This window comes from Crocodylus siamensis, chromosome 5 (genome assembly GCF_052110815.1).
Source record: "Crocodylus siamensis isolate JL-2025a chromosome 5, ASM5211081v1, whole genome shotgun sequence".
NCBI classification, from domain to species: Eukaryota; Metazoa; Chordata; order Crocodylia; family Crocodylidae; genus Crocodylus; species Crocodylus siamensis.
In genome coordinates, this window is record NC_143399.1 from 2,503,899 (window position 1) to 2,530,014 (window position 26,116).

General features: G+C 47.0%; 2 protein-coding genes across 6 annotated transcripts; one reads left to right on the forward strand and one right to left on the reverse strand.

Moving 5' to 3' along the window:
* LOC149863373 (coiled-coil domain-containing protein 159-like) lies at positions 1-13,690 on the reverse strand. Of its 2 annotated transcripts, XM_090050206.1 has the most exons (11): positions 13,431-13,690; positions 11,231-11,264; positions 10,587-10,747; positions 9,830-9,911; positions 8,943-9,123; positions 8,782-8,849; positions 7,309-7,385; positions 5,618-5,718; positions 3,166-3,260; positions 2,542-2,673; positions 1-224 (listed from the first exon to the last, which is right to left on the reverse strand). In XM_090050206.1, exons 1-11 carry the CDS (start codon positions 13,494-13,496, stop codon positions 76-78), a joined length of 1,146 nt encoding a protein of 381 aa, XP_089906332.1. In that variant the 5' UTR covers positions 13,497-13,690; the 3' UTR covers positions 1-75. The 2 variants fall into 2 exon arrangements, with proteins under 2 accessions (XP_089906332.1, XP_089906333.1); XM_090050207.1 differs by lacking the exon at positions 11,231-11,264 and having other exon boundaries at positions 13,431-13,688.
* Positions 13,561-26,116, forward strand: MMACHC (metabolism of cobalamin associated C). 4 transcript variants are annotated; one of them, XM_090050202.1, is made up of 4 exons: positions 13,824-14,112; positions 20,252-20,446; positions 21,307-21,471; positions 22,218-26,116. In XM_090050202.1, the coding sequence occupies exons 1-4, from the start codon at positions 14,032-14,034 to the stop codon at positions 22,527-22,529; spliced, it is 753 nt and encodes a 250-aa protein (XP_089906328.1). In that variant the 5' UTR covers positions 13,824-14,031; the 3' UTR covers positions 22,530-26,116. The 4 variants fall into 4 exon arrangements, with proteins under 4 accessions (XP_089906330.1, XP_089906331.1, XP_089906328.1 ...); XM_090050203.1 differs by having other exon boundaries at positions 21,319-21,471; XM_090050204.1 differs by lacking the exon at positions 21,307-21,471 and having other exon boundaries at positions 13,561-14,112; positions 22,200-26,116.

A 26,116-nucleotide genomic window follows, 5' to 3' on the forward strand; every position in this document is an offset into this window, starting at 1 on the left:
TTCCAGGAGGCCAATTCCCTTTCCACCTTTAATTATTTTCTTATGCGACAGAAGCAGGCTTTCTTTGGCTACACATTACAGGTCATTCAGGTTAAGTTCAGGCAGACTGTCTGACAGGTCACTGCCGAGGTCCTCGTCCTCATCCTCATCCAGCATCCTTCCGGCCTCCTCTCGTGGCATGCTTGCTTTCAGCTCCAGGCTTGGGGTGGAAGTATTTCTGGAACCTACAGGGACATTGCGGAGAAGTTAGCGATGCTCTGAACCTTGTTCCTGAGAAACCAAGCTCAAAGCATTGAAGAGAAAATGGCTTGGAGGAAGCTGCAGCCCCTAGTCACAGCCTTCCTGGAACTGATTCTCTGCATGTCTGCAGTCACTGATGAGCTCCAACATCCAGCAGTACCCAGTCACCTTCTCCCAAGGCAGATAAAATACAAGTAAAAATGCCAACTACAGGGGTTTGACTAGAATTAGGTGCCACTCTAAATTAACCATGGCCCCAAGCTCTTAGCAAACTGCCAGTGCACTCACTGGGTGCCCTTGCTTTCATACTAATTAGGCTTGTGGTTGCTCCTATGATATAAATATGTACTGCTAATAACATAAGATAACGAACTTCCTGTTATAAAATGGTACATTTTGCTTGACACAGAACTTTGCTGAGTAAACATTAAATTCAATCCCTGGCGTGTGCCTGGGAATGATACTGAAGAAGGGAACTTAACCCTTTGATGTGGCATGGAGAGAATGCCTTAGGGAATGTCCTAACAGCAGCTTGACATGTTACAACTGTGTCTGCAAAGCAGTTAATTACAACTGTCTGCAAAGCAGTTAATTGCAGCAGCTTTGTTAATAAAGACTAAACCAGCAGGATTAGTACTTGGAAAAAACAGCAAGGCAGCTTAATATGCCTTAAACTCCCATTCATGAGCATCTTAAGCACCTTACCAAAGTAGGGCATGAATGTCCTTAAAAAGAATATTAACCACTTTGTTCTTGGGCCTGGGATTTCCCCCGAGGCTAAATATTACTGCAAACACGGGGGACTTTAATATCCCAAGAAACAACTGTGCAGATCCAAAGAGATAAACAGGTTGAAAGAGGAAACTTTTTGAAGCTGGTAATTCTCACCTTCTTCCTAATCTCACTGAGTGCCAGCACCAACCTCAAAGAGGAATGACAACATTAAAATCTGATGCCTACCCCCACCAGGGGAAGTATCAGATATCACAACTGGCCTCACACCCAACCAAGTGTTACCCCGAAGCCAGACTGGGTGGGGCAGGGGGGAATCAAGGAACAGATGAGAACATATATATACACTGCCCCAGTCTTTGGCAAGGCAGCAGTGCTCACAGGGCAGTGTATTTTTAACTATGGCTTGTGTACTTTGATATTTTTTCCTCATCAAAGCAAGCAGCAGAAAGTGCCTTGGTCCAGGGGCCAGCCAAGTGCAGTTTCACAGCACAGGCCACAAGCAGGGTTCATCTTTAGCACACAGCTAGGACAGACCAGACACCTCCACGCAAAGAGGCGCCTGCCATCATGGTGCACGCAGGGAAATGTCATCTCAGGGCTGCTACTCAACAGCTCAGATGCAAGAGGTTGATGGTTGGTTCTGTCTCATGCACGATACTTCTTTTTGACACAACACCTTTGATCAAGCCTAACAGCCCACAGACAACGAAACTCAAGGGCACGTCTACCTTATAGAGGTCCTGATGCAATAGGCATGCAGGCAAAGCCATGCTGGCACAGCCTCCTGGTGGAGACAGGGAGTGTGGCCAGCAAAAGGGGGTTTTCTGCTGGTGTAGCTACATGATCTCAAACTGCTGTGTCCAGACTAGAGCAGCACTTCTCAAAAATGGTTCACGAGAATGTAGGAAAGCATGAACAAACTTTAAAAATGGATTAACAAACTTTAAAGGAAAAAAATCTGAGAAATGGTGGCTTTTTCCTTGTAGGCTGGCAGAGTTCCAGCCTGTGAGGGGCTGCTTAGGAGCCCCCCCATGCCCAACATCCCCCCTGCCCCACATATTCGCCCCCACCCCACACACTAGGGGGTTGGGGCCTGGGGGCACTGGCCACTGATGTTTACAAATGGGTCCTGGTACAAAAGGTTGAGAACCACTGGACTAGAGAGTGTTTCCCAACATAGCTGCATCAGCTAGGGGGTGCGATCTTTTCCCCACTAGCCACCTAGGGTAAACCTTTGTTGTGTAGGTCAGACCCAGGACCAGGAGAGCAAATCTGTTAGTGAGTGGAGAGCTGGGATTAGAACCCAGAAGTCCCAAATCTATTAGTACCCTGATGACTGAAGCACCCTATATTTGGGTGTCAAATACCTACCAACCAGTCCTGGCACAGCTTCGGGGCTCTGATCCAATTGTTAGTGACCTCAGTTTAGGGTTCACTAAGACATTGGAAGGGAAAGGAAGCAGGACGCATACAGGGAGGTCTTCAGGCATTGGATATTCACAACCCACTGAAAATATTATAATCTTCAAATACCAAGGAATTTTACAGCAGCCACGCTATGGTTACCTTCTGGCTCCTTGATCTCTGCGGTGCTGGAAAGCTCATCGGAGCTGACGTCTGTGAGACTGAGCTCAGAGGTGGAATCATCAATCACGGAGGAAGTAAACATCTCCTTTCTCATCGAGTCCTTGATTCTCTCTAGGAGAAATGCACCGAGAAGCAGGATAAGCTGAAAGCTGAGTCCATGATTGAAGGCCAAGGTCTAATTCTCTGCTGCCTTTGATTTGTGCTGTCTCTTGTACCTGGAAAAATACTCCTAACCTGTTTGAACAGTCTTTCCCTTGTACCTGGCACAGGTGGGAATGACTATATGGGCAGACAGGTCCCAAAGCACATAACCTTACATGGGATGCATATCAAGTGGAATGCCCTTGCACTGAATTTTCCCAACCCTGACTTTCATGAATGTGCAATTAACATAAACTTCCCAGGAGAAATGAAAAATCCCAGACTCCTCAGCATCCTTCCTTGCCTGATCTCCTCCCCAGTTCTGGATATATCAGGCACCCCCTCTGGAATAGACTAAAGTGACATGGCTATGACTCCAAGCCAGGCAGCTTCAAAAATCAACAACAGGCTCCAGAAACAAATCCCCAGAGCATCAGTGATGTAAAAGCTCATGCTATTTACTTTGACAAGCTCTCTTCTTTCCCATGAGCTTCATAAGTGGCTTTTCCTCCAAGCACAGACTTTTCATTTGGTCTTTCAGGTCAGTGACTGTAGATCTGATGGAAACAAACACTGATCAGCTTCAAGGACAGAAGCATAATTCATTTTTGGGGGCAATTCTAAGCGGGATTTTGGCAAACTCCCTCTATACGTGGTTTATAGCAGCTGGATGCAGTTCTGAGCAACTAATATTATATAAGGCAGAGACATAACAGAAACAAGAATCAATATTTAACCACAAACTACAATAAAATCCCATTATTGGAGATGGCTTCCAAGTTAATATAATGTCCTCCATGGTGGTAAGCTATAGACTGGCAGAGAAGTCTGGTTTCTGACATTAGAGGAAGATTAATCAACATGAATTTAATAACAGAGCCCTGCTGAGCTCAATGCTGAGCGAGAACTAGGTGTTATCTCGCGTATTTCCCAGTAATATTGGTTCTTAATGGGGGAAGGTGGGGAAAGGCATCAGAGGAAAAGGACAGAGGCAAGGCCCCTGTGTTATAATACCAGCTCTGTCATTTACTCATGGTGCAACCAGGAGCAAGTCATGCCACCTCGGCATCTAACCTACACAGCTGTGAAGTGAGGGGGTCATGTCCCCATACATTTCACAGGGGTGAGGGAAGGGAAGACTGCAAGAATTACCTCAGTATCTGAGAAGGGCTTTGTGCTCTGTGGATGCCATAATACCAGTCCTTGTCAGCATCTGTCCAAGGCCCTGTATCACAAGAGGACAGCTCTGTGCAGACCAAATGCCATTGGACAGGACACTGCTGAGTGGTGGGAAGAGCTCCTTCCAGCAGGTGCTAAGGATGCTGCCACCAGCAGCCTGTCCTTTTTCTAACTGCGGTAGCTACATTCTGCCTTCCTAGGCTGCTGCTGCCCCACAGTCCTGGGGATAACGTACTCTCCACTTCCTGTCCCAAACTGGCACATAATGTTTCTGTTGGCTGGTAAAAGCCTGCCAAATCCATAGATATTTCAAACAAAAGCCTCTCTGGAACAATATTTACTAAGCCTAGCATTGCTGTATCACAAAGGACTTCAGTATTAGACTGATGATGATGAATGGGACTGCTGTGGGCAGAAGACTCCTCTGAGAAGGAGCTGTCAGGGATCAGTGACTGACAACAGAAGGATGGGCCAGCTCTTCTGTGAAACATTATCCTGCCATGGTACTAGGGTATGTGGGAATGAGGGTTAGAGAGAGTCCCACCATCTTCAGTTAAACCCACATCAACTCCTATACCTGGCAGATATCCCAGGACAGCTGGGATTGAACAGAGAAGGGTACAATTAAACAAAGCAAGGCAGATGCAAGAACTGTCAAGAGAGAAACTCAGACGTCACCATCCTCCCCAGGGACCAAGCCAAAGCCCACAAGGCCTGGTGGAGCAAAGGCTGCAGACAAACGGCAGAGCCTGTTCCCACTGGTGGAATGCAGTGAGAGAGGAGAGGAGGGCAAGCTGGTAAACAGCTGAAGTTTAGGCAAATCAAGCGGGCATCTCTTCTGAGAGGGGCCCTAGGCGAGAGGCAGTTCCTGCCGAGATGACAGGAAATGAAGGAAGTAAAGGGGGAACCACATGGGTTAACTCCGAGACAGCAGGATCTTCCAGTATGTCAGGACCCAGGGAAAATGAGCAGGCACCATTCCACAGTGCATCCCCACACAGGGACTGGGAGGCCCAGGGGAGCAGCTGTCTGATACAAAACCTTTCATCGCCAAGGCCCCAGCTCAGGGTCAGCTTAGCGTGGGAATGGCAGAAGTCATTTGCACCAGATGGCTGCTTCATGCCGATGTGAAACAAACTGGAAGTGCTCGACCTGGCTGTCAACGTATAGGTATCCTTCTCACAAAGGGACACCAACACCAGTCGCCATCTTGGATGTCTTGGCAAAGAGATCTCCAATCAAATGCAACACCTGCCCCAAGCCAGAGATCTTCTCCAGCATAGGGGACAAGCTTGAATTGCAGCAAACCATGCCCTGTGTGTTCCAGGCTTAAACAGGGGACTTGAACCTCCAGAGCTGGCAACCCAGCACCTTCTGCATTAGAAAATTGAGTACCATGGTCCCACCCTGGTTAGTGTGACTGGAGAGGGATATTTTCTACCCCTAGCCTTAGTCGGTACAGTGCCAGTTCCCTTACACACTGCCTTGACATGGGACCCTAACACTGGAGGGGCTGCCTGAGGCTCAGATGGGAGTGCAGCCTTTGGCTTCTCTATGACTGCAAACAAGGGGTCTCTTGGTGCCAGCTGGGATGAGAGCCCTTGGGAACAATAGCTGCACTTGGACACATACCAGCAAGCGTGGCAAGGGGAGAGGAGTCACCCCACCATGCAATGCACACATACACAGTGCTGCATTTCCCATGAGACCCGCCCCTGGCAGGACACGTTCTTACTTGACGTGGCTGAGCTCCTGCTGGGTGCTCCGCGTCTCCACCTTGGCTTTATCCAAGTCGTGAGACTGAGCTTTGTAGCTGTTCATCAGATCTTCCAGCATCTGAAGAGAAGAGGGGACACTACCTCAAAGGACTCTTTAAAAATGGTCCCTGGTTCTACCCTGCAGCTCTGAACCCAGCAGAAAACAGACATCCGACTTGCACTATGGGAGACTATGGGCCTGAAACAGCTCCAGAAAACAGAGCCATGGAGACCCACAGCTCCATGACAAGGAGCACTCCACCCTGCCCCCACAGAAGGCAGTATTTATAGGCCATTCCCTCATGAAGCAACAGGCTGCAACATAACGATCACTTTCTCAGACGAGTCCTCCTTAATGCACATCAGGAACCACTCTGAAGACCTCTTGCTAGCCAGGTTTCACCCACAAGCTCTGTGTTCCTCCTCCCCCAATAATACAGTCAATTTGAGAACAAGCTCAGCCCCTCTTGGACAGGTTACTGTATGGAGAAGGGGCTCTACAGCAGGTGGGTTCTGAAAAATCACCAGGGCTGCTGCCTGCTGAAAATTAGCACTAGATCTTTTCGTTAGCTCTGGGGTATTTTAGGCCTTTCAGAACTCTGCCCCCTTCATCCCCATGTCCTGGCAGCTACCAGTCGCAACTGTGAATGCATCCACACCCTAGCATGGAACATCCTTCCTCGATGGGCTTCTAAAGGCACCAGACCTCTGCTCTGAAGCTCCCTCACTTTGCCTGTGGTGCCAGCGGGCTAAGTGGGGCTGGGGGCAGTCAAGGTGTTTACATACAAGTACCCATGCCTTTTTCCCAACTAGGTACACACACACACACACACACACACTCCTATATACATGTTGAATAAACCTGTCTTACCCACCCTTTACATATCAATCCCCTTAGAAATGTGTATGTACTGCATACATACTGCATAGCAGTCTCTTGTTTGGGGTCTGTACTACAACCTTGATATTAAATAAAGAAGAAATAAATTCCTTCCTTTCAGAGATTGTAATCACACTGATATTAATGTTCCATATACAGCAACCAGTCACCCACATGTTTGGAATCTCAGAAATACCAACAAATTGTGTAATACCCTCACAGGGAGGACTGTTACAAGATCAATGTTTAATCCCACCAACATGGTCACATAAGGAGAAAAAAAAATACAACCACCACACCCATGCAGAGACAAGGGCTGGGTCTACTCTCAGCAGCAATGAGAAGACTGGTAAATGTAAGCACCTCCCAGCCTTTGTCAATGTAGCACCAAGCATCATAGCAATGGTAAGGCAGCAAACCTGGAAAATAAAGGCTATACAGGAGCAGGCCACCAAAAATTGAGATCTTTGCTCCAGTTTTCAAGAGGAGCATAAAGTTCCATGAAGTTCCTGGATTCTCTTACCATGCTGGTCCATGACAGGAGATCTTTCCTGCCCCCAACTGGTGATCTGTGTAGGGCTGAAGTACACAAATTCACAGCCATGCAACTTTTGCCCATGCTATTAAAATGGAAAATTCTATCTGTATGTGGGTCTGATGACATCTGCTCCCATAAGGAATCCTACTCGCCCTCTTTCTGCCTTTCCCCGAGGCAATGGGTTCCACAGGTCATCAGAACAGCACATGCTTAGATTTTTCTTGGGAAAAGTGATCCAGTAAACAAGGTACCTTGCAGTATCGACTTTGAGTTCTCTTCATTTCATCAGTTGCAGACATCTGATGGAATAGATCCTCCTCTTGCCGGTCTGAGAAGAAAAACAATTTGGCTTTGCCTGGACAGAGACAACTAATTGACTTGATTTGGTCTTGGGCATAGCTGAATTTGCTTCAATCCTATGCCTGTTTTTAAACAGCCACCTCTATATTCATGTGTCTGTGCAGTCTCAATAAAAGCTCAGAGGGCAACTCTGATGCTAGAATCATTTTCCACTGAGAACTCATCTGCACAGTGAGCACAGCCTGGTGGTCCCCCCTGGGAATTGCGTGCAATACCCAGTGCCATTACTTTCATAAGTGCATAAAAGGCTCAAATCAGAAAGGTCTTTTTGGTCCAAGTTCCTTAACACAGTTTTGCTCTGAATCACTGATCAAGATGGCAGTGGGATTTTGCACATACTGCCTACTGTCATCACTGAGCTTGGCGTATTACAAGTAAACAGTGGGTCAACCTGCTTCCCAACAATGTGTCTGTCTTGTCTATTCAGATTGGCAGACTTTGTAGAAGGATGTGGTCTTGCACTCTGTGCTCACACTGACCGAGTACAACCGGGACCCAGTCTTGGCTGAGCGCTTTAGGTATCCCCAGAATGCAAAACAACGCAGTATAACGAGCCTGAGATCCGAGATTCAAGGCAGGTATTTTCATTTTCTTGCATCGATGCTAAAAAAATTCCACAGCTCAAACACTACCCTTCGTTATAGGGAGTATATATTGCACAGCCTCCAGAGGGATGCCCCCTACTGTTACCCCACAACCCATTACCAGAAATTCCAGAGCACAAATAAAATCCTGCACCCTCTTCTACAGCCATATTAGCTCTGGGACCTAACAGAAGTGAAGCAGGTAAAACAGGTTTTGGTGACTAGTCAGCAGATCTGACAGAGGGGGGCTGATGAGTAGGAAGGGGTTGTTACAGTTGCTTTTAAGACAAGATGCAGAGTTTGATAATCTAAAGCATAGGGTACTTTGGGGATGGACTTTTATTTAGGCAAAGTACCACCAGATAGTCGTCCCCAAGAAAGGCCAAGCAGGAGCGCATTTTTTCCTTCCCAGTATTTTTGTCTTGTGCCATTTTTTAAAAACATAGGTATAGAAGTGAGTGAATGGCTAGCGCACTGCAACAGTGCGCCCTGCAGGCAAAGACCATCTTCCCAGGCACCACAGCACAAGAGACTGCTCTCCCACAGTTCTGCCAATGTACTGCATGAAGTGCATTGGGCCCGCTTTGCCACAATGTCCCTTGCTGTCTCCCTCCCGAATGGGGACTGTCAACAGAACTAAACACCCCAATACTCCCAACTGAGGACCATTTCCTCTCCTGGTCAGGCTCCCAAGACACTGCTGGCTTGTCGTGCCCAGGCAGTGCCAAGACACCCTCTCTGCCCGCCCACCCCCAGTGAGCAGTGCAGAGCATCACTTACTCAGCGTGTGCTTCAGTTGCTCTACCTCTGTCCTCACACATTCATATTCTTGCCACAGAAGCTTTTTGCTGCAAGAAAAGGAAGAGGGGTTACCCCCTAAGAGAAAAGGGAAGATCAGCCTTTGCTCCATCAGCCAGGTTGCTGCCAGATGCAGTACTGACCTCTTGTGTATCTCTTGCAGGATGCTGGAGCTGGGGTACACATCTGGAGTGCGATCTCCATCTGGCTGGTGAAACATTTGTTGCTGCAGGTTATGAAACTCGCTCTTCAGTCCCTCAATCCTGTGTCCCAGCAGGGACTCCAAGCCACTGTGAGGACTGTTCTGCAATCGATGAACCTCCCCTGCAACAGCAAGTGGAAGAGCAGGAAGCAATTAGGTCTCGGTCATGTCAACAGAAAGGGTGAAGATGCTGATATAAAACTGCCAGAGGTATTGAGCACCTCTGCTAACCCTCGCCCCGCCCACCCTGAAAAGGGGTATGGCACAACCAGTGTCAGTTTAAGAGCTCCCCACAACCCCCCAGCAAGCCTGCTGGGCAAGAGGAGAGTTCAATTCTCATGGCCAATCCTATACAACTGATTATTTCAAGCAGAATAGGTAACAAGCACAAACCAAAGGTCAGAGCTGACCTCCTATGAGCATCTGTGTCAACAAAGTTGTGTGGTCTAGGGATGAGAGAAAGGGATTTAGTGTTGGGACATTTCATTTCCAGTTAGGACACTCGAAAGGCCAATTGCTTCAGCTGTGTATCCTGGCATGTAACAAAGAGCCGACACCCCTGATCCTTCCCCACACAGTGCTCAGAGGGTATAACAAGTATCACTAAAAGGGAAAAACGAGACAATCGGACTCAAGGTCCTGTGGTATATCTGACAGCCTTGGCTCTCCCTGTTTAGCAAAGAAGAGCACTGGACTGAGCCCCACTCAAGATCTATGCTCGCAATCTGCTGTCTCACCAACAGCACCCCGACAGACAGGGACACAATCTGTATAACAAGTATCTCCAAGCATCTCACAGTGACCTCAAACTGGGCAATTCTTCAGTACCTTCCAGTTTATTGATTCGCTGCTGCTGAAGCTCCCTCTCCTGTTTCAGTCTATTTACGGACTGGGTGAGGGACTCAATGATCTGAAGGGAAGACATAAGTTAGAACAAGTCTTACATAAAAAAGATTTAGGCTAAGAGAGGACTCCGCTGGCTAGAGCAAAGAGTTCGCTTGAAAAAATGGGAATGCTGATGGGCCCCTACAGACTGACTTGAAAGCAACTCAACTTGGCTGAGCAAGACAGACCTCCCTGGCTGGGGGAATGTTGAAGGGCAGCCTCTATACGGTACAGTGGACCACAGGAGAGCAAATGAAAGCCAGTGCTTCTAGGGACCTGCTTTCCTTTAAGGGACATGTGAACTGGCAGACAGAGTATTCATATAGCTTCTGCCAGATGAAAAAGCCGGAGATGTCACTGCCTACCTATCTTCTAAGTATGTCACACTATAGGGCCTGTAGCACACTGCCACAAGAGACCCAGATCCAAGCTTGCAGCTGAAGCCCCAGACCAGCAGGACATGGGATGCCACACAGGTAATATGCTCTCCCCCAGGATGATGGAAAAAAGAAAACATCCCATATCTTTATGCAGAGACCATTCTAGATGTCTCAAAGAGCCTCTACTAGCTCAGGGGGGACAGGTTTTCATATACCATGTGCTGGGTATGCAATTGAAAGGATGTGCATTACTACTACACTAGCAAAAGTCATCTCTTTCCTGTTAGCAGAGATAAATGTCACAGTAAGTCTGGGGTTACCTTGGCTTGAGAATGCAGCTGACTGCGGATGGCTGCTAGCTCCTCTGCTGCCATCCTGCAGTGTGGAAGACTTATGCAGGTAAGACACGGCTGCACAGATCTGGCCAGGGATTCATCAAATGCAGCGTCTTCTGTGTTTATTTTATCAAGCAGAAGATCCACTAAGAGATGAAAAGCAAGAAGTGTTACTAGGAGCTGCAAGGATAGGAACCCCCTGGGGTTTTCTGCATTCTTAAATTTGCTGCTGCTGATGCCTAAGGCAGGGAACTTAGGAAAAAGCCAAGCTGAAGCTGTACAAGTAGCCAAGCTGAAGCTGTACAAGTAGCAGTCAGATTCTTTCCTGTTCCTGCTTAAATAGTGCGATCGTACACACTCTCATTGGGAAAGGCTAGCGTGTTCACCCTGGAACTTCTGCCTAAATGACCCACCCAATCTCCAATAAAAAAAGGTTTGAAAGGGTCTGCCACCTGGGGTAAGAAAAACCTGGATTTTGAAACCAGGGCTTTGGCAGCTCTTACGAAACAGAGATAAAAATAAAGACAGTTATAGCTATCCATTTGAAATACAGAAACAAAGCACTGCTGTGCAATGAAATGCTAGATGCTCTAGAGCCACATGCTTTAGAAAGTCAGATGAGGATTTACCTTTGGAAGAGATGCTGGTTGTGTTCAGTCGCTGCTGTAAGGGATAAAGAGAAACCAGATGATGTAGTAAAGATACTAACACCTGCTTTCAGCAAGAACAGGTGAGAATTGCATACCTAGGAAGGACAGGCTTCACACACTGCCTGCAGAAGAAACCTGGCATAAAATCCAAGCCATCGCAGGGGATAGGCCTAAAAGAATGAGATTGAGAAGCGCTCCCTTGTTGCTCAACTCACCCTGCAAGCAAACTGGGCTGAAACAAGAGCAATTAAGTGAGAAGATGACAGAGAAGTAGAGGGTTCAGGTCTGCTAGAAAAAAAAGCAGGCATCAAAGTGTTCGGAAGAAATTTGCATTTTTAAATATGATTTTGCAGTGCTGGGCAGCATTGGGACAGTTACAAAGAAAGGAAAATCTGTGGAGTTCCCAGAGCCCTACACAACCATAACCAAGCTGACAAGGTACTGCATCCTTTACCCCTTCGTTAACTGCTTAGGATCAGCATCAGTAGATTTTAAATTATATTTGCACCTAAAGCACATTTCTATAACCCATGTTCTAACCTGGGGCAGAGCTAGGAACAAAACCGAGGAATCCCAAAGCCCAGTTTCTCACCCTGAGCGCTGAGTTATGCTCTCTTTAACAATATTGCTACTGCTTCCTCTTTAACAGAACTCCCTGCCATGCTTCTAGCAGCAATAAAATATACACATCAAAGCAGCACTTCCTCCTTTTCTGCAAGTTCCTTTGCTTTAATCAACCAGCGATCACAGTAAGGAGGCTACCTATGTTTTTGAGAGGCAGCGGCAGGTCTTTACGGAAAATATTTGTCTCAGAGGAGCAAGCCCCTTCCCTCTGAATTACGATGTATTGAAGGGTCTGTAAACCTGGTCAAATAGTCCATCACAATACGGGATTAAACATTCTTGGGGAAGGCAAAAAGAATCGCTCTTCAATGAACAGACTAGAAAGTACTGTAGAGAGTTAGTTAGTTAACTGGTTAGTAAAAGCTGCAGAGTGTTAGTTCCAGATGCGTCTGCAATGCACGTGGTGTCCTGGTGGATTTTATTAGGGCAAAAAGGACTCAATTGCGATGGTGTTTGCTATGCTACCACCTGTCCGATCCCACAATTTTCTAGAACACAGGAATCACAAGCCATGCCTCCCCAGTCCAGCGCCCTACTTATGCTGAACCCCCTTCCTCTTCATTTTAAGGTGAGTTATCACCTATCCTGCATGCTCACATGCTTGGCACGTTGGCAGAAGCACTTTCATTAGCAAAGGAAGCTTTATTTGCTACAGTCAAAGACAAGAGGTCCTGCATGAAACTGATCTTTTCAGTTGACCAAGTACTAGCACCAAGAATTTAGTGAATCATTTACGAATCTGAAACCTCACCACAGGAGCACAAACAGCTACAAAAATCAATCCCCGAGACTTGACATCCAGTGGTCCACAACACTGCCAGCACTGCACAACAAACTGGTTTAAACAGCTCTTTCCCAGAGCTGGAATCTTAGTGATGTGTTGGAAACACAGACAACAGGGGCGGAAAGGCAGCTCAGGTGGTTACGTCCAGTCCAATCCCCTGCTCCAAGAAGGGCCAGCCCCAACTCCATCATCCGAGACAAGGCTTTGTCTACCCAGGTCTTCACAACCTCCAAGGATGAAGACTCCACCACATCTCTGGATAACCTGTTCCAGTGTTTTACTACCTTCCTCAGGAGGAAATTTTTCCTAATATCCAACCTCACCTTCCCTTCCTGCAGCGTGAGCCCATTGCTTCTTGTCCTGTCCTCTGCCCCCACTGGAAACAGCCCAGCTCCAGCCTCTCTGCAGCCCCCCGGCAGGGGGGTGACGGCTGCTGTTCAACCCCCCTCGGTCTTCTCTTCTGCAGACTCAGTCAGCCCAGTTCCCTCAGCCTCTCCTCACCAGTCCTGTCCCCCAGCCCCCAACTGTTTTCATTGCCCTCTGCTGAACTCTCTCCAGTGTGTCCACGTCCTTTCTGCAGTGGGGGCCACGACTGGACACCGGACTCCAGATGTGGCCTCCCCGGTGCCGAACAGAGGGGAAGGATCGCTGCCCCCATCTGCCGGCAGCGCTGCTACCAGTGCAGCCCAGGACGCCGGTCGCCTTCTTGGCTACACGGGTGTGCCGCCGGCTCACGCGGTTCGGGTGTCCAAACGCTGCAGCTGAACTTGCCTTTATTTTGGCCACGCTGGCATCTGTCTCAGTCAGTATGGAGTTCAGCCGCGTGTCCCAATTCATGTTGCTAGGAGACCGGGGCTTTTAAGTGTTTACTGTCGCCAACACAACCCGGCCCGGCCCTCGAATGGGTCTGCGGGGTGCAGAGGAGAGACCTGGGCTCCCCAGCCGGGGGGCATCGCCGCGTTACAAGGAAGCAGAGAAATCAATGGAGGGGAGGGGGCAACTGTGGGGGGCTCCTTTCTGCCCCCCTCACCCCCCTGCCCCACCCCCACAGCTCCAATCCTGTCCCCCCCACCTCAGACACCCGGGGACGACCTGCCTGAGGGGTATCCCCTCCCCCAACGGGCCACAGGGCCTGCCGGGAGATGCAGTCCGCTCGCGGCTGCGGCAGGACTCCATCTCCCAGCAGGCATCGCGAGAGCAAAGCGACACCCCCATTTCCCGCCATGCACTGCGCGCCTCGCTCCCTCCTCCCCCAGAATGCATTGAGCGAGGAAGGCGGGGACGCTTGCCTCCCAAGCTCTCCCGCGCCGCGATCCCGGCCTGCCCCGCGCGCGGCCACGAAGCGACTACATGTCCCGTGAGCCCCCGCGCGATGGAGCTGCACGCGGCGCTGGTGGAGCGCTGGCTCCGCGACTACTTGTGCGCCTTCGGCTTCGAGCTGCATCCCCTCCAGGTGCGGGGCGGGGTGGGGGGGCTCGGGGTGACGTCACGGGGCCATGGCCTCAGCCCCGGCCGCTTGACGTCACCCATCTGTCGTGTGACGTCGCCCCGGTGGTCTCCTCAATCTCCAGGAGCCCGGGAGCTGGCTAAAACACCCGTTAAACGTCGGGCGCGCACGTGTTTTGGGTCCGCAGGGTGGGCCGTACGGTGGGAACGGTGGTGGCTGCTCACCTCGCCGCGGCCGGTTTCCATGGACGTGCCAGGAGCGGCGGGGGCCGAAGGACTTGGCAGCATCTGAAGCCCCGGGCAGGGGCGGAGGATGCGTGCCGGTAGCAGAGCCGCATTTGGTTCTTGAATGACTCACAGATTTGGTTGATTTGGCATGGAATGCAAAACATTTTCCTTAAAAATAATACTTACCCAAAAAAAAAAGGTAGGGCCACACGTGTTTCTTGAATGACTGGAAGGATTTGGAACTGACTTGACCTGGGACGCACAAAATTTTCCTTTAAAATAAAATGGATGGATGGAGCACCTGCTCTGGACTCTCAGAAAAACAAGGGGATATATTTCTTGCTGGGGTCACTTGATCCCAGCTGAGTTCCTGCCTATGGTGGTGGCGGGGGGGAGGGTTGACCGAATGAGCTCATGAGGTCCCTTCCAGCCCCTAATGTCGATGAAATCTATGAAAATTAAACCTGTGAGTATAAGCAGGTAATTCCTTCTGGATTACATTGCACTGGGAGGGAAATCCATGTGTGATTCACACTTGCCGTCCCTTCCATTGTTGTTGCTGGTCACCGTTCCCTGCTTTCTACTGGCACTGCTTGCCGCCGGGTGGGACGGTGACGTGGTCAGTCTCCTTCAGCATTGGCGTTAAGGCCTCCCTATAAGGAGCCTGCTCCTGCAGAGTGCTGGATGCCTCCCCTCTCCCTTTAATTTTGCCATGTGGTATTAGTGTCTCCTTGGAGGGTGTCTGTCAGCTCGAGGGAGGGCATCACTGCCCTTCCAGATGGCTCCCGAAAGCTGCTGCGCAGTTCTATGGGCTGTGCCATTTTCTTTGTAGCCACTGAAGCTGGGCAAGTGTTTTTTAGTAAAGGTGGAAGGAAAAGTATTCCCCGGGTACTGAGACAGCGAATGCAGAAGGCGACGAAGAGAGTAACATCCGGCTGAAAAAAATCAGCAGAGGAGCTGACTGGGACACAGCCAGCGTAGGATAAAAAGAGGAGGAAAGATTGTTCCCTTTCACAGACAAGCTGCGTGAGATGACGCTGAACGAATAATTGGCTTCTGTTGGGGTAAACATTTCAGATGGACTTGGAAGTTAAATATTGACGACTGTCCAGTACCCGACTGCCTTCCAAGTGAAGGTTTTATTGATGTGAGGTTTAACTGTTAACAAGGCAAAGGGAAAACCAGGATTTTCTTCAAGCGTCAGTCGATCCTGATTATACAAAGTCATTATGCGTCCTGTTGTGCAGCTTCTGAATGCCCTCTTCCATTGTGCAAATTAAACTCTTTGTAAGCTAACGTTTTTAAGAAATATTAAGTTAGCTGACAGAAAAAAAAATAGAGTTGCTGTCTGCAGACAAGCTGACTGCTTGGGGAAATCTTCTTTGACTTATACCTTGAGCTAATGAGAGCTGCTGATCGCTGAAGCAGAATAAAGAAAGAATGTCCCAATGGTATTTTTAGAGCCATTTTTCCAGCTCTGAGTCACTTCTGCTAAACTGTATGTTGTCATCCTTGAAGAGCTGGCTGACTTATTGGCCGGAGTTATTTACATGTGTTCAGGTCATCTGTCACAGAATCACAGACAAGGGGGTGGGAAGAGACCTCAGGAGGTCATGTCTAGTCCAAAGCAGGGCCAGCCCCAACTGCATCATCCCAGCAGGGCCTTATCAAGCTGGGCCTTAAAAACCTCCAAGGATGGAGAGGCCACCGCCTCTCTGGGTGACCCCTTCCATCTGACTGACTTGTGCCTCAGTTTATTGTTCACAAAGTGTCAGCGGGGGTTACTTCCTTGCCTGTGGTGTTGCGAAGACTAATGTTTGCTAATGATCGCAGGATCGTTAGCTGCTCCAGGTGTTTACCATTTGCGGTCTAGCTCCTGCAGGGTGCCCTTGAGAGGTGCTCCGTGTCCTTACTGTGCAGTGGCTGCAGCAAGGTGACTTGTGTGCTGGGACTACACCTGGACTCAGTGCCATACCCAATAATACCCATGGAAAGACTTTGATTTCAGTGGCCACTGGTGCAGGTCTGTGGGAGCAGGCCCACGGCTGTGGGGAGACGGTAGGTGGCGCTGCCTTCCAGATGTTCAGGTTAGGCTTTTAGATTAGAAAAATCTGTTCCTTACCTTTCCCCACCATTAGTGGAAAGGGAGTATGCACACCCATAAACCTAAGTCCACACCTTTGCACAGCATATCAACACTTTGGGGAACCCAGATCTGCACCTATAAATCCCACAGCATTTTTGCATGGCTCCTTGCAGCTCAGAGTAGTGATTTGTCACTTGAAACCAAGGAATGCTTATAGACAGGGACTCCCTTCAATCACAGTTTTGTGATTGTCACGGAAAACAGCGGTTTCCACGATCAGTGTGAAAAACCGTGTTTCCCGTGATTCTGTGTAGAATCATCTGAAAAAAATAAAAGCTTACTGGGATACAAGGAAAGCATGGCAATCCCTGCAGCCATGGAGTGTGTGAGAGCCTGAGCTTGTGACGTAGATTCAATGAAGGTGCCAAAGAGTTACAGTGCTGTCTTTTAAGAAGCTAGATAATCATAATATGCTTAGATTTAGATGTAATACTTAGATTTATAATAACGTGGCAATATATTTGATATTTCCATGGACTTTTCTATTTAATTATGCTGTAGTTTTTGCCACTTAGCAGCAAGGAGCAGAGCTGCTGGGGCTCCGTAGCCAATTGACAGTGAGGGAGGGGGCTCACCGCAAAAACTGGCGCCGCGCGCAAATCCCTGTGTGATTTTTTTGGTAGGTCCTTACTTACAGAGAAGCATGATGCACAGCTTGCAATGCAGTAATGATGGTCCTTGCTAAGGAAAAAGTCCAGACAGGCAGGGTGTTAAACTAGATCGAGCCTAATAACAATGTGCGTATGACAGCACAGCACAGATCAACCAAAGATTTGAACCAAGGTCCTGCTCTGATTTTGGGTTCAGTGTCTAGCAGTCTCCAGCCCACTGGAAGACAGTTGAATTATTCCAGATTGGTACCAATGTAACTGAGAGCAGAGTTTCATCCTAAATGTTTCTAATCAATTTCTAAAATTTAATATCTGAATATGAAACCATCTAGAAAATTTAAGTGGAGATTCCTTTTTCTAATATTAAGTCAAATGTTGGTTACCTCAATCAGCCCAGACACTGGATCAGTAGGAAAAAAATCATCTGGCTGTTTAGTGTCCTAATTCAGTTCACTTCGGGTTTTTTAGTGGTTAATTCTATATCAGAAATTAAGGCTTCACTACTTGTTTTAATCTGCAGTTGTTATGCAGGTCAAGTTATAAGCTCAGCATTGACCTCAAGTAGGAGTGGAGAATGGGGAAAGGAAGAACATTTTTTTAAAACATTTTAGTATAGTCTGAGTTGATTCTTGGGGAAGAAATCAAGCTTAATCTTTATATTTAGCAAACTAAATCTTGCTGCCTTTCCTGATTTGTCACAGGATCTAATCTTCATCCAGTGAAAACACAAAGGAAAACAGGCTTTGTTTAGAAGCAATCATTCTAGTATTTCAAGCAAAATCTGGTCTACTTTCCATTTTCCCCAAATAGGCTGTAACTACCCAGAGAAAATGTTGTTATTATGGCTTTTCTGTAAGATGCAGCTGTTGGTAGTTTATTGACTACTGATTTCCCGGTGGGCATAAAACTTAAATTAAAATCTTTCTATTAATTCTTCTAAAATCGCCATCTTGAAAGCATCCCTGTGTCTGAGTTGACTTCCCAGGCCTGAGCTTGTAAAGAGGCTGCTTTACTGCCACTTCATTTCCTTTCCGGGTCCTGATCCAGCATGTTGCTGGGCACCTTCCACTCCTTTAAAGTGACTTTCAAAATGGCTTCACTTGTCCTTGAAGGTGGTCCGACCCTGCCACTTCAGACCCTTAGAAAGCATTTATCTCCAAAACCGCTGGATTTAATTTTGCACGTTAGCCATGACCTCTGTGACACACCAAGAGGCAGAGCTGGAAGCAGCTGCTGGGTCACAGTGGTCCATAAAAAGAGTCAAGTCATTTGGATAGCCAGGTTAGGGTTAGGGTATTGTTTTCAGAGTAGCTATAAATTACCTTGCTGTCCTCAGCACTTCTTGGGCTGAGTCCCCTGTTCTCCTGCTCGTGTCTCCTTGCTGTCTTGGCCTGTTCTGCCTCCTAATTTCTGACACTGCAACTACGCTGCATTATGATGTGTCCCGCCTCAAAGGGAAATCCTGAAGTCTAGATGTGTCATAATCCGTGTGATGCACCTAATGTTCCGCTGGGGAATAAACGTGCCGCTGAGCGTGTAGCACCACTTGCATTCACAAATGAATATTTAAACTCAAGAAGCAAAGCATGCAACCTATCAAGTGACTGAAGAGCTGCTTACTCCTTTTCAGTGGGGGCAGAGTGGCAGTCTCTGGGCCCATTTTGTCCGTGTAAAAAAAAACAAAAGTGGCCATCCCTCAATAACAGGGATGGACTAAAAGAAAGCAAGGATCAACCAAACAGCTAACAATCGGAGAGCAGAGTGAATTTGCAAGGTCTGCACAATGGACCCAGAGGAGACACCAGGCATAGTTTCTAGGGTCGGAAGGCACCTGAATAGATCATCAAATCTGGCCCCCTGCCCTGGGCAGGAACAAGTGCTGGGATCATAATACCCCAGTCGGAAATTTATCCAACCTCCTCTGAAGACGAATCATACAATGGTGTGACTCATACAGTCATAGAAATTAGGGTGAGAAGGGGCCTCAGGAGGTTGCATCTAGTCCAACGCCCTGCTCCAAACAGGACCAGCCCCAACTACATCCCAGCCAAGGCTTGGTCTACCCGGGTTTTGAAAACCCCCAAGTCTGGAGCTTTCACCACCTCTCTGGGTGACCTGTCCCAGCGCTTCACTACCCTCCTAGTGAGAAGTTTTCTCCTAATATTCAACCTCAACTTCCCTTGCTGCAGCTTGAGCCCATTGCTCCTTGTCCTGTTGTCTGCCCCCACTGAGACCAGTCCAGCTCCATCCTCTTTGCAGCCCCCCTGCAGGGAGTTGAAGGCTGCTGCTATTCAGTCGCCCCTCAGTTGTCTCTTCTGCAGACTAAATAAGACCAGCTCTCAATTTCTTGGCATGCCGTCTTCTTGTTTGTACAGTCTCATTATATACAGTAAACTGTCCTGTGGAAGAAGCAGACTTTGAGCACTGCAGCTCGCTATTTTAATTTGTAATAACCCATGTTACTGGTATGGAGCCTAGTGTCATCTCTTCCAATTCGCGTTTGTCAGGGTTGCTGTTGTAGGATCACAGTGTTGTTGAAGCCGTCTGGCGAGTATGCAGGGAGCAAGGTTTGTTTGGTAATATCTTTAATTAGACCAGCTGCATAATTGGAAGAGATGTTAGACAAGCTTTCAGCACATAGTGCCCTTCCTCAGGTCTGGGGAAGAAGGGGTATTCTGGACATGCTTGATACCATGTGCAGGGTGGACTGGATACGTGCTCGAGATTCCTTCCAGCCTTACATTAATATGCAGTATCAACAGCCAAAGCCTTGCCCTGAGCAATAAATAACCGAGGCCAAAGGAGAAGCAGAGAAGGCACATTTGTCATGCAGAATAAATCGCATCTAAATCAAACCTCTGATATGCATTGGCAGGACTGCTGGCTGCATACTGGTTTCTAGGTCAGGGCTGGCCAAAGTGCAATATCAAGCAGTTTAAGGCCCTCCTTACCTTTCACATAGAAGTGCAGCTTGTAGAGACTGTATATCCCTGCATGCAGTGTACCATCTTGATTTGAGTGGTGCACTTTGCAGCTGGCAGACTGCATGTCTGAATCGTCAGTGAAGGCAGCTGCAGCCTCTTCCATTTTATAATTCCTGCTGCCAGCACAATGTTGGTGCTGCTGTCCTAACGGAGGGTTTTTTTCTGTGTTCACTGCAGGTTGGATGGTACAACACTGTTCTTCAGCCGTCCTTTCACCTGGCCTACCCAGACAGCACCCTGGCTTTTGTTGTCCTCAGCACACCTTCCATGTTTGACAAAGCCTTCAAACCCTTTGTGAGCAAACAGCTGCTGAAAAGGATCCGGGATCCAGTGGACCAGTGCATTTCTCATCACTTATCACTTGTGAAAGAGGTAAAAGCCTTTTAAAGACAATTTCCCCTTGCTAAACCATGGACCAAGCAGGGAGCTGATGACAACTCTTGGGAAGTCTTTTACCCTCTCTTAGTTTCTTAACTGTAAAGTGGTGGTATTGATGGGGTTGTGGTGACTGGATTTGTCTCATAAAATTCTTTTCATGATTGGAAAGCGGTCACGTAAACTCGAAGTATTATTCCTAATGCTAATTTACTATTTAGATCAGCTGCGTCAGTGCAGCTCCAGAACGCAAGGGGTTTACACTGCCACTGCTCGCCGCCTGCCCCAGTGAAACACTAACTGTTGGGGAAACAGGGCAAAAAGGGGAGAGGGGGACAACAAGCAGTGCCACTAGGCCCGTGGGCTCTGGAGCTTCCCCGGTGCAGCAACTGCAGGGAAATAGCCCCATGACTGTGGGTCACCTGGCCCAGGAGAAGCTCTGTGGTCTGGATCCAGTCTGAGAAACCCCACAGTCTGGATCCAGCCCACAGGGCCAAATAAATTTAACTCTCCCCGTTGAGAGTGCCAGTGAGGGCTTGACTTCCTTTTCTCTCTCCTGTTATGCTGGCCTTTAGGGGTTTATCCCAGATGGAACTGTCTCAGGCTTTGACTAGTGTGGGGACAGTTAGTTATATACAGCACCTTCAGTGACAATTAACTTAAATTCACCCAATTGCCCTGGTGGAAAGAGGGTCATCTCAATACTTCACAGTGGATTTTTATTCTGTATTCCTACAAATATGCAAGGCTTTGCCCTGGGAGAAATGTAGTGTCTGTGTTTTAGCCTAGGTGCACATGGTACAAACTAAAAAATACAGGGCCTTGAGCATGCTCTTTCCAGTCATTCTGGCCTTAAGCTTTTCTTCCAGCACTTCCCTGATGAGAAGGTGCATATCATTTATGACTATGAGATGTTGCCAAACCGGAAACCCAAGTTTCTGGCACAGACAGCCGCCCATGTGTCTGGAGCAGCATATTATTACCAGAGGAAGGATGTGAAGTGTGATCCCTGGGGAGAAAAGGTGAGCTACAAGCCAAAACCCAAGGGTCCTTCAAGAGCCACTCCAGTAGCGGGAATGTAAAAACATTATTTGTTCACTGGTTCCTTCTCTTGGAAATTAAATGGTTAAATCCGACACAGTGATTTTTATGTGCCTCTCCCAGATATCACTAGCACTGGCAACAGGTGCAAACAGTTGATTTCTTTGGAGTAGATTTCTTTGTGGTATTGTAGTGGGCATAAATGGAAGAAAACCAACTAAAGTGAGAAGAATGTAAGCAAAATGACAGGAAAATCATCCTAATCTATGAGATCTATAAAACCTACAAGGAAGGTGGGGAAGAATGGGCTATCCTAATCTAAATAAGGCAAAAACACTGGCAGATGTAGCATAGGGACCAATTCTGGCTGAGGCAGAGAAAAAAGGATGAGAAAACAAACTAGAACCTTTCCATTTCCATGAGAGAAATCTGGCAATCCGTGCCTAAGCAAAACTTGCAGTGCGATCAGTTTTTATTTAAAAAAGAGAGATGACCCTTCCAAAACACTGTTTTGTGGTTGATTTACTGCAGGGGAGGGGCACAAGCAATGAGGGATCAAAGCAAATTCTTTGGAGCATAACAGCAAGAAGGAATTTGCTTTTCTTGCATTTACTGTACCATATCAATTGGCCAGGTCTGCACATGGTTCCCTCAAAGTCTGTCTATGTTCAGAGGCAGGGCAATGTTTAGAAAGAGTAACATGTACCAGGTTTTCTCTCTCTTTCAGAAGATCTATGGTGTGTGTATACATCCCCAGTATGGAGGCTGGTTTGCCATCCGGGCTATCCTCATATTTCCAGAAATTCAGGTGCCGTTCCTGGAGCAGTATGCCCCTATCGACTGCGTGACCACAGAGGAGAAAAGAATACAGTTGCTGGAGAAGTTCAATTTCCACTGGCAGGACTGGAGCTACAGGGATATCATTGAAGTGAAGGAACGATACTCAGAGGAGCAGAAAACGTACTTTGCAACCCCTCCAGCAGAGCGTTTCAAACTGTTGGGGCTACAAGGAGGAATCCAAAGAAATGCATTTTACTGAGTTACATAGTTTAGTGTACGAGGCAGGGAGCGAGCAAAGTGCAGCTCGCAAGCCCCATAATCCTTTCTAGTAGCTGTGAAAAGGGGATTTGATGGTATAGAGATGACATCCTAGCATCATACACTCCAGCTCAATCCAAAAGCTGCCCTTTCAGGTCAGAATGGAGCGTTGCGTGCCAGGGTTTGGCATCTGCCTAGACGTAAACAGGAAGGCAGCTGCAAGTCTGCTCGAGGTTATTGCTATTTACAGACGTATCCTTCTGGACCCTCGTGAAGTATCACCTGGCTTTCATTTGGGCAGAGTTTAGGTGCCCTCGAGGCTGGGACGTTTATGCTGCTGTTTGGAAAGACTGACTATTTTTGATCTGGGGAGACTTTTTATTTTATTTAATTTAATAGTAAGGAATTATTTAATTTTCAAAAAAATGGCTGCAAAACAGTTTGTCTTTGGATGAACTCAGGGCAGATTTTTTTTCCAAACATATATCTAGCACTTTTACTGCCCTGAGAGATTATATCATGAGGTAAAATGTTTTAAAGGGCATGCACCTTGAAATCTAGTCCAGAAATTTAACTCAACCTAAGGTAGTTTGATTGTGAGTGGACCCTATTTTTTGACTTGGAAGAGCTAGACACCATGCTTTTGTACAGCTAGAGGGCTTTGGTCTTTTCCTGTGTGAGGAAGCACACACATGCACACGCAGTGAGCAAGCTTTCTGGCTGAATGCATCTGTAGGTTAATATATATGCTGTCCCATGTACAGAGTAAGCAAGCCAAGAGACGAAGAGTTTGTACCTCTCTGGTTCTTGTGTTATACTTGCGTTCTTGGACGTAGCATTTGGAGACAGAACTGTACCTTCATTTTTTTTTTTTAAATGGCTGTCCCGTGAAATTGAATCATGCTTAAAGGAGCATGGGAAATGGGAGATTAATATAAATGTATACTAAAGCTATAAGTGAAACCAGTCTCTATACACTAAGCCAGGGGTCCCAATCTTTTTATACTGTGGACCAGAAATGACCGTGGACTGGCAAACTGCAGACCAGCAGTGACCAGAATACGGCGGGCCAGCAGCCAACCCCAACCCTGTTTTATAATCGGTATAAAAAAAGGGTTGGCTGCTGATCTGCAGTATGTTGGTCACTTCCAGTCCAGCAGTCAACCCTTCGTGGCCCAGTATGGGACTCTGGCCCGGGGGTTGGGAACCCCTGCACTAAGCTAATTATTTATAGTTATAACTTGAGGGTTTCCAATCCCGTAAAGCATCAAGCACCAGGTCTCTCGTTTGTAATTTACGCTGTAGTTTTACATCATTTCTGTGGACCTAGACATTAAGGTAGACTTTGCTGCAAGAATTTGCTTGTCAGAAATTCAGCAAAGTTAATTTTAACTTAAGTCCATCTGAACAGGGTGGCACATACTAGCTAGGCTGAGTGATCCATTTCTTTGCAACTTCTATGTGTGCACAGCTCATCTTGTTTCATTCAGTCCTGTTCATCAGACCCTAGCGCCCTCCACTGCCAGGGTCCCTAGCACCCTCTCCACTGCCAGGGTAAGAATAGCTGGCTCTTTTTAAGTTATTTTAACTTTTTTAGCATCTGCCTCCCCAAAGTCCTCTCATAGCATTGGTTGGGAAGCTTTGTTGCTTTTCTGTCCTTTTTTCACACTGCTTAGATCACTAAAGAGCTGCTAAAAGATGAGGGTTCACACCGATTGGTCTACTTGAGCATATTGCACCCTGTAACAAACTGAATCCTTGCTCATACTTGAGGAAAGGACTACAGAGGGCATCAGTGGGGTTGATGCAATGAAGGATCTTACCATGAGTAATGAAGGATATTACCTTACAACACCATGAGATGGCATAGACTAAATAAAGCATAGTATTGCAAGCCAGGAATTCCCATGTACTAGATACAGTCTTCCAGCATCTTGCCTGTGCCATCCTGCCCTACCATCTTTCCTGTGTACTTTTAAACAAGTCACTTTAACATGCTGTTCTGTCTTCCCCAGCTGCAAATTTGGTAAACGTTCAAGGTTTTTTTTCCCAAGGCAAGTGTCCTCCACCAAAAAATATTATTACAGACTCTTGAAATGGAGCCGACAACTTTGATATGCACAGTAAAATCTAAAGTATGGATTTTAGCAGCACACCTCTAAGGCTGCTGCTAAGATTACTTGCACTAGGGCTGATTGTTCAAACTCTAATTTCTATGAAATTAAGTGGTACTTAAGACTGGAATTTCAGTCTTCATCAGTTTTGTTCATATTCTCTTGCTGAGATGACCTGACCCATTATTTACGTTGTCCTCTGCCTTAGTCTCTTTCCCTCTTTAGCTTTTGAAGAGGGAAAACAAGAACACTTTTCATTCGAGATATGGTCTGGTGGATATAGCAGTGTCTGGAGATGTACTTATTGGTGCATTTCAAGAGGAGACTAGATGCACCTGAAAATCATTGTGCACAATATGGGTTACAACAGTAATATATTTGCATATGTGCATAGGCAGATCCAGGATTTTGTGAAGGGGTGTGGGAGCAGTGACCAGCATTGCATGGGTGGCTGGTAGCCCTCTAGCCTCCCCACCAGGGCAGGCAGATCGCACTGCAGAAATAGTATCCAGGGATTTTTTTTTTTTAATTTTTTTTTTTAAGTCCTGGGCTAGGTAAGGATCCCCCTTCTCAGCATCCCTGTCCTTCCTCTTCATACTCAGCAGCAGCCCACCCCCTCCCTTCCCATTGCCCCCCTCCTCTGCCTCCACTGCACCTGGCTGACCCCAGGGGTAACGAGAGCCCCAAAGTCCTCAGCGGCAAGAGGCAGGAGAGGGAAGGTGCTGCTGAGAATGAAAGGCAAGGGACCAGCGTGGAAAGTGTCTGGCTGTTTCTTCCCATGGCATGATCCAAAATGTGTGTGGTGGCACCCGCACTCTATGTATGTAAGCATATATTAGGTTACAACTTAATGTGCGGTACTGGAATTTTTTTAGTATTTCAGTTTGGAAGTTTTATTTTGGAATTATTTATGGTTACACTGTTACTGTGGTCCTTTTTTTTTTCTTAACTGACACAGAGTTGAAATGGAGTTTACTACAAGTTTGTACTAAAGGATCCATATTGGTACCAAGATCAACGTCCTGGAATACTGTCATGTAGAAAGAAATTATACTGAAGTTACAACTTTTTTATCAGAGTTTGACTTTATAAAAGTTAAATATTTTGTGTTGAAATTCACTCGTTAAATAGTTAAGACCACTGTTACAATTTTGATGATGTCTTTTGTAATGTGTTTATCTTCACATTTTATTTTGGGTAAAGAAAGTAAAATACTGAGTGAACTTTTGTTTAAATAACATAACAGTTTAATTTTGGGAGAACCTGAGATGTTGACTATGCACCAGATACACAGAAATAAACCATATTGGATAGAAAGGGAAAGTAAATGTTAGAATTGCAGATGTATAACAGCGGGCATGATCAGATTTGATTCTGGGATGAGTATACTTTCTTTTGTAATTATCTCTCATCAAGTTGCTTATGTACTGAGAGACTAACATGACGGCACACAATAAACGGACTTGACAAAGAA

Excerpts from the sequence above, each read along its gene's own strand:
- LOC149863373 (XM_090050206.1), bottom strand. The coding sequence starts at position 13,496 with ATGAATTGGGACACGCGGCTGAACTCCATACTGACTGAGACAGATGCC. Across the intron at positions 10,748-11,230 it reads AACCAGCATCTCTTCCAAAG|TGGATCTTCTGCTTGATAAA; the intron begins GTAAATCCTCAT and ends TTCATCTCTTAG. Across the intron at positions 9,124-9,829 it reads GCGAATCAATAAACTGGAAG|GGGAGGTTCATCGATTGCAG; the intron begins GTACTGAAGAAT and ends TTGCTGTTGCAG.
- MMACHC (XM_090050204.1), top strand. The coding sequence starts at position 13,561 with ATGGGTCTGCGGGGTGCAGAGGAGAGACCTGGGCTCCCCAGCCGGGGG. Across the intron at positions 14,113-20,251 it reads TCGAGCTGCATCCCCTCCAG|GTTGGATGGTACAACACTGT; the intron begins GTGCGGGGCGGG and ends TGTTCACTGCAG. Across the intron at positions 20,447-22,199 it reads ACTTATCACTTGTGAAAGAG|GTTTTCTCTCTCTTTCAGAA; the intron begins GTAAAAGCCTTT and ends AACATGTACCAG.